Source organism: Cebus imitator, unplaced genomic scaffold, assembly GCF_001604975.1.
Source record: "Cebus imitator isolate Cc_AM_T3 unplaced genomic scaffold, Cebus_imitator-1.0 Scaffold8, whole genome shotgun sequence".
NCBI lineage: Eukaryota > Metazoa > Chordata > Mammalia > Primates > Cebidae > Cebus > Cebus imitator.
In genome coordinates, this window is record NW_016107323.1 from 7,214,361 (window position 1) to 7,220,433 (window position 6,073).

The 6,073-nt window shown below is 39.0% G+C and overlaps 1 protein-coding gene across 3 annotated transcripts in view; it reads left to right on the top strand.

The window, feature by feature from the left end:
• Nucleotides 1-6,073, top strand: part of IFT81 (intraflagellar transport 81) — a 107,550-nt gene that overhangs the window by 78,809 nt on the left and 22,668 nt on the right. For all 3 annotated transcript variants that reach the window (XM_017541885.2, XM_017541882.2, XM_037743328.1), the window contains one exon: nt 1,220-1,309. In XM_017541885.2, coding sequence (XP_017397374.1) covers nt 1,220-1,309 — 90 coding nt within the window. The remainder of the gene's footprint in view (nt 1-1,219; nt 1,310-6,073) is intronic.

Below are 6,073 nucleotides of genomic sequence, written 5' to 3' on the forward strand. Positions count from 1 at the left end.
TCTTGAACTCCCAACCTTGGGTGCTCCACCTGCCTCAGCCTCCCAAAGTGCTAGGATTACAGGCATGAGCCACTGCACCCAACCTCGTATGTCTTTATCAATCTCTTTTGAATTTTTTTCATTCTAGTAAGAGTGTTCAAATTCTAATAGTTTATACATTTCCTGTTTTTTTTTAATGTCCAAAAGTTATAGAACATTAAAGAAATATTTAAGAAGGAAAATAAGTTTTCCCAGATTATGCCACCGTAATAGAATTATTTCATTTCTGTGTATATTCTTAGTATCTTTCCATTTTCAGGACTGGTATTCAATCAGAATGTACTAGTACGCTTTCACCAGGCATTAAAATGTTGAAATCTTATCTTACTTGTTGGTAAATGGCTGCTCCAAACTCTCAGAGTACCCCCCTCCAGTTGCCTTGTCCACATGGCCATTCCCCCAGAACCCTCTGGATCTCATCACAATCTAACTCCTAAAAAGGTTAGCATTTAAGACCCTATTCACACCTGTAATCCTAGCACTTTGGGTGGCCAAGGCAGGCGGATCACTTGAGGTCAGGAGTTCAAGACCTATCTGGCCAACTTGGTGAAACCCCATCTCTACTAAAAATACAAAAATTACCCAGGCATGGCGTCGCACGCCTGTAGTCCCTGCTACTCAGGAGGCTGAGGCATGAGAATCACATGAACCTGGAAAGCGGAGTTTGCAGTGAGCTGAGACTATGCCACTGCACTTCAGCCTGAGCAACCAAGCAAGACTCTGTCTCAAAAAAAAAGACCCGTTTATCCCTCTGACTGATGTCCATTCTGATGGATTATTACTTAATGCTATTTGGACCATACTATAGTATTTTGAATATCACTCCATCTATATTTATGTAATTTTGTATGCCTACATAATTATATATTTTTATATAATACATCATGATTATAGTTGTATAAGGCAATTTTGTAATTTATTTATTCAATGTGAAATTATAAACATTTTCCTGTAATGATTTACAGTCTTGAGAACTACATTTTGAATGATTAAGTAGTATAGTATTCCACCTTGCTGAGGAATCAGGATTTACTAAAGCACTTCTCTGTTGTTTGGCACTGAAGTAGTTTATAGTTTTTTACTCTTATATTTAACACTGAATTAAATATCTTTATGTATGTAGTGTTTTTCTTCTTTTGAATTCTTTTTTTAGTTGTTATATTTTTTGTTTAAATGACAGGTGAAAAAACTGAATTCACTGGTATCTGAAAAGAAGTCAGCTCTTGTCTCAGTTATAAAAGAGCTACGACAGTTGCGTCAGAAATGTCAAGTAAGTGAATTTGATTTTATGATACTTTTAGTATTCTATCTTATTCAGATGTGCTAGTTAGACCCCTGACTATTTTACTTGGGTAATATAGAAAACTATTATTATTATCATATTGATTTGATTCTTCAAAAGGGAATTAAAACATGACATACAGGCCAGGTGTGGTGGCTTATGCCGCTAATCCCAGCACTTTGGGAGGCTGAGACAGGAGGATGATCACTTGAACGCAGGAATTTGAGACCAGCCTGGGTAACAGCAAGACCTCATCTCTACAGAAAATAAAAAATTAGCTGAACTTGGCGGCATGCACTGTAGCCCCAGATACTCAGAAGGCTGAGGTGGGAGAATTGCTTGAGCCCAGAGGGTCAAGATTGCAGTGAGCCATGATCATGCCACTGTACTCCAGCTTGGGTAACAGAGTGAGACCCTGTCTCTCCTGCAAAAAAGAAAAAGAAAAAAAAAAAAGACCTACAAAGGTTTTTGTTTAATTTATCCTGCTTATTTAGCCATAAATTATTGGGGGCAGAGGAGAAAGAGAAAAAGCAGTGTGAGCTGAAATCTGCAAATTCAGCCAGAGGAGAATTTTTCTTTAAAGCATATGCATGTCAGAGCTATAAATATGAAGTCACATTCTTCTGTGTCCAGGTAAAACCTCAGAGTCTGCCCACAAGTAGTAACAAGTTAACTTTACATTAATGAACTTGCTTTGCTGGGAGGCATGGTACATAGCGAACTATGATAGATTATGAGAAGTGATGAAATGCCATTACTTGGAAGCTAGTTCTAACCACTGCTTTAAAGATAAATTGTCAGAAGGTAAATGCCCTCCACAAATCCAGATTAGGTGGCATTTGACACTAACAGTTGTTCACTGTTTTTATTACTATTTATTTTTTTAACTTAACTATATTTAATACTTGAAACTACAAAAATGTATTATGACACTTTTAAAGAGCAGGAATACTTAAAAATACTTTACAGTACTTAACTTTAATGGATAACCCTCAACTATTAGGAAATTTTATAGGGAAGTGTTAGTATATTTCCTTTATGTGGTACTTGCAATTTTTTTCTAAATTTGAATATTAACAGCTGTTTGAATATTAGAGCATCACAACTGTATTAGTCCATTCTTGCATTGCTGTAAAGAAATACCTGAGACTGGGTAATTTCTAAAGAAAAAAGGTTTAATTGGTTCATGGTTCTGCAGACTATACAGGAAGCATGATGCAGGCGTCTACTCAACCTCTAGGGTGGCCTCAGAAAGCTGACAATCACAGCAGAAGGCAAAGAGGGAGCAGGCATATCACATGGCCAGAGTGGCAAGGGGGTGGAAAGAGGCGCCTCACACTTTTAAACAACCAGATCTTGTGAGAACTCACTTGCCATCACAAAAACAGCACCGAGAGAATGGTGCGAAACCATTCATGAGAATTTCACCTTCATGATCCAATCACCTCCCACCAGGCCCAACCTCCAATATTGGAGGTAACAGTTTGACATGAGATTTAGGTAGGGAGGGACACAGATCCAAACCATATCAACAATGAAAGATGTCTAACTTACATTTATCTAAATCTTTTATAGTCACCTAAAATTAGAATAGCATCTTGAAAAGTGTCATGTTTATTTTCTTAGGAGCAGTTCTATAAATTCTGTGTATTTAAATGGAATAATTATATATAATTGCTAATATGTAGGAAAAACTGAAATATTCATATTTTATTTTATTCATTTAATTTTTTTAAGTAGAGATGGGGTCTACTGTTGCCCAGGCTAGTCTCAAACTCCTGGGCTCAAGCATTCCTCCCACCTCAGGCTTCCAAAGTGCTGGGATTATAGGAGTGAGACTCCACACCCAGCCTGTTTTATATTTTAGAGTATGCAATCTGATCATTTTTAGTTTCACTGAAATATCTATTATTTATTGATTACGTTTTCATATAAAAGTAAAATCATATTCTTAGCAATAATTAAAACTATACAGAATTATTTAAGGAAAAGAATAAAAATTATTTCTTTAAGCACCCCCAGCATGTGACTTAACAGCTCCATATGTATTTTCCAGAAATTTTCTGGGAATTAATGAACAGATAATTATTTAGTAACTACCTTAAATTTGTTCTCCATACTTTTTTTGTACTTTCTAAAAACAAAGGCTTTTTTCAGGAGGTGGGAGAACTGAAACCAACCTTAACTGGTACCAAAGTCACAATACCTGCTTCCTTTGTTTTTTTAACATTTGCTTGCTGTACCTTTTTTGCCTACTTTTTATTTTCCACTTTTAAAAAAGTATTTTGCCGAGGCGGGTGGATCACAAGGTCAAGAGATCAAGACCATCCTGGTCAACATGGTAAACCCTGTTTCTACTAAAAATACAAACACTAGCTGGGCATGGTGTCACACGCCTGTAGTCCCAGCTACTTGGGAGGCTGAGACAGGAGAATTGCTTGAATCCAGGAGGTAGAGGTTGCAGTGAGCTGAGATCGCGCCATCGCACTCTAGCCTGGGTAACAAGAGTGAAACTCCGTCTTAAAAAAAAATAAAGTATTTTGTAGATCTTGAATTAGGTTTTACTGTGTGATATCATCTGAAAGGTTTATATAAATAGATAAATTTATATATTTATTAATATACAGATATATTTGGTTTTGGTGGTATTACTTTATGTTTGGCTTTCAATTTTAAAGCCTGTAAAAAAACTCCTCCTAATTTTCCCCTCCTCACTCACCCCCCTACTTCCCTCCCTTGTGTGTGCGTGTGTGTGCATGTGTGTGCCAGCTTATGGTTTAGTTTTAGCCTTTTAACTCTATTATTCATCATTTATTTTTTTAGATGGCATCTATTAATCCCCACTGTGAGAAGTCATGAAATTGGTATATTTCTTGTTCCTCCTCCCTCCCTCTCCTCTCCTCTAGCACCTGATTTTAGGAGATTGTATTGTCTTAGTGTTTGCCATTATACTTTGAATGTGCTTATACTATGACTTGTTAGCTTTAAATGATATTCTTTGACATTCCCCCACCCACCCCTAGCAATTAAAAAAATGAGGAAACCAGCTTACTTATTCTACCTTCCACCTCCTTTTCCCTTTCTCCTTCCTGCAGGCTTTGTTGTATCATTTCTGTCTTGTCACTGCATATAACATTTACATTCTCCTCTATTACTCTACTTCTTACTTTGGTTTTCAGCTCTAGACCTGTAATTATTAGATCTAGTGCTCATTAAAGATCCACCGACTGCCCTTTGTCTCGCTTCTCTTTTGATTGCCTAGAACTTGTCCTCTAGTTGAGTCCTCAAAAAAGTCCTCAAATAAGAGCAATATTCCCTGATGAGTTATTGCATCTTCTAGTTTATTGCCTAAACATTTCAACAACCGTTTCACTATCAGATCATGCTTTCTTTCCTTTAGGATTTTTTAAATTGTAGCTCTACAGTCTTCTAGGGTTAAATGTAGCTATGGAGAGATCTGAGGCCAACCTAATTTTTTTGGTAACTTGATCTTGAAAAGAATGTCTGTTTTCTAGTTGTTCAGTATAGGGTTCTCCATGTGTTCATCAAATCAGGCTTATGAAAGTCGTGTTCTAAACTTCCTAGTGAATGGGTAAAATGTTTCACTGAAACTTTTTCAGATGAAGAGTTGTGTAAATGGATGGTGGTAATGGTTGCTCAACATTGCAAATGTGCTTAATGCCAACTAAATTGTACACTTAAAAATTGTTAAAATACCAAATTTTGTTATGTGTATTTTATTACACCAAAAAACAAAACAGACCGGGCACGGTGGCTCACACCTGGCAATCCCAGCATTTAGGGAGGCCAAGGCAGGTGGATCACTTGAGATCAGGAGTTTGAGAACAGCCTGGCTAACATGGCAAATGCCATCTCTACCAAAAAATACAAAAATTAGCCAGCCGTAGTGGCACCTGTAGTCCCAGCAACTCGGGAGGCTGAGGTGGCAGAATCGCTTGGGACACAGAGGTTGCAGTGAGCCAGATTGTGCCCCTGCACTCTATGCTGGGTAACAGAGCGAGACTCCATCTCAAAAAAAGAGAAAACAAACGAAATCTTTCTGATTAAAAAAAAAATAAACAGCCAGGGGTAGTGGCACATACTTATAGTCCAAGCTACTCAGGGGACCAAAGCAGAAGGATGACTTGAGCCCAGCAGTTCAAGACCAGCCTGGACAACATAGTGGAACCCTGTCTTTAAAAAAAGAAAGAAGAGCCAGGTATGGTGGCACGTGCCTGCAGTCCCAGCTACTCGGGAGGCTGAAGTGGGAGGATCACTTGAACCCAGGAGTTCTGGGCTGTTGTGTGCTATAACGATCGAGTGTGCACACTAAGTTCAGCATAAATATGGTGACCTCCCAGGAGCGGGAGACCACCAGGCTATCTACGGAGGGGTGAACCGGCCTAGGTCAGAAGCGGAGCAGGTCAAAACTCCCGTGCTGATCAGTAGTGGGATCGTGCCTGTGAATAGCCACTGCACTCCAGCTTGGGCAACATAGTGAGACCCCGTCTCTTAAAAAAAAAGAAAGAAGGCCGGGCGCGGTGGCTCAAGCCTGTAATCCCAGCACTTTGGGAGGCCGAGGCGGGTGGATCACGGGGTCAAGAGATTGAGACCATCCTGGTCAACACAGTGAAACCCCGTCTCTACTAAAATTACAAAAAATTAGCTGGGCATGGTGGCGCGTGCCTGTAATCCCAGCTACTCAAGAGGCTGAGGCAGGAGAATTGCCTGAACCCAGGAGGCAGAGGTTGC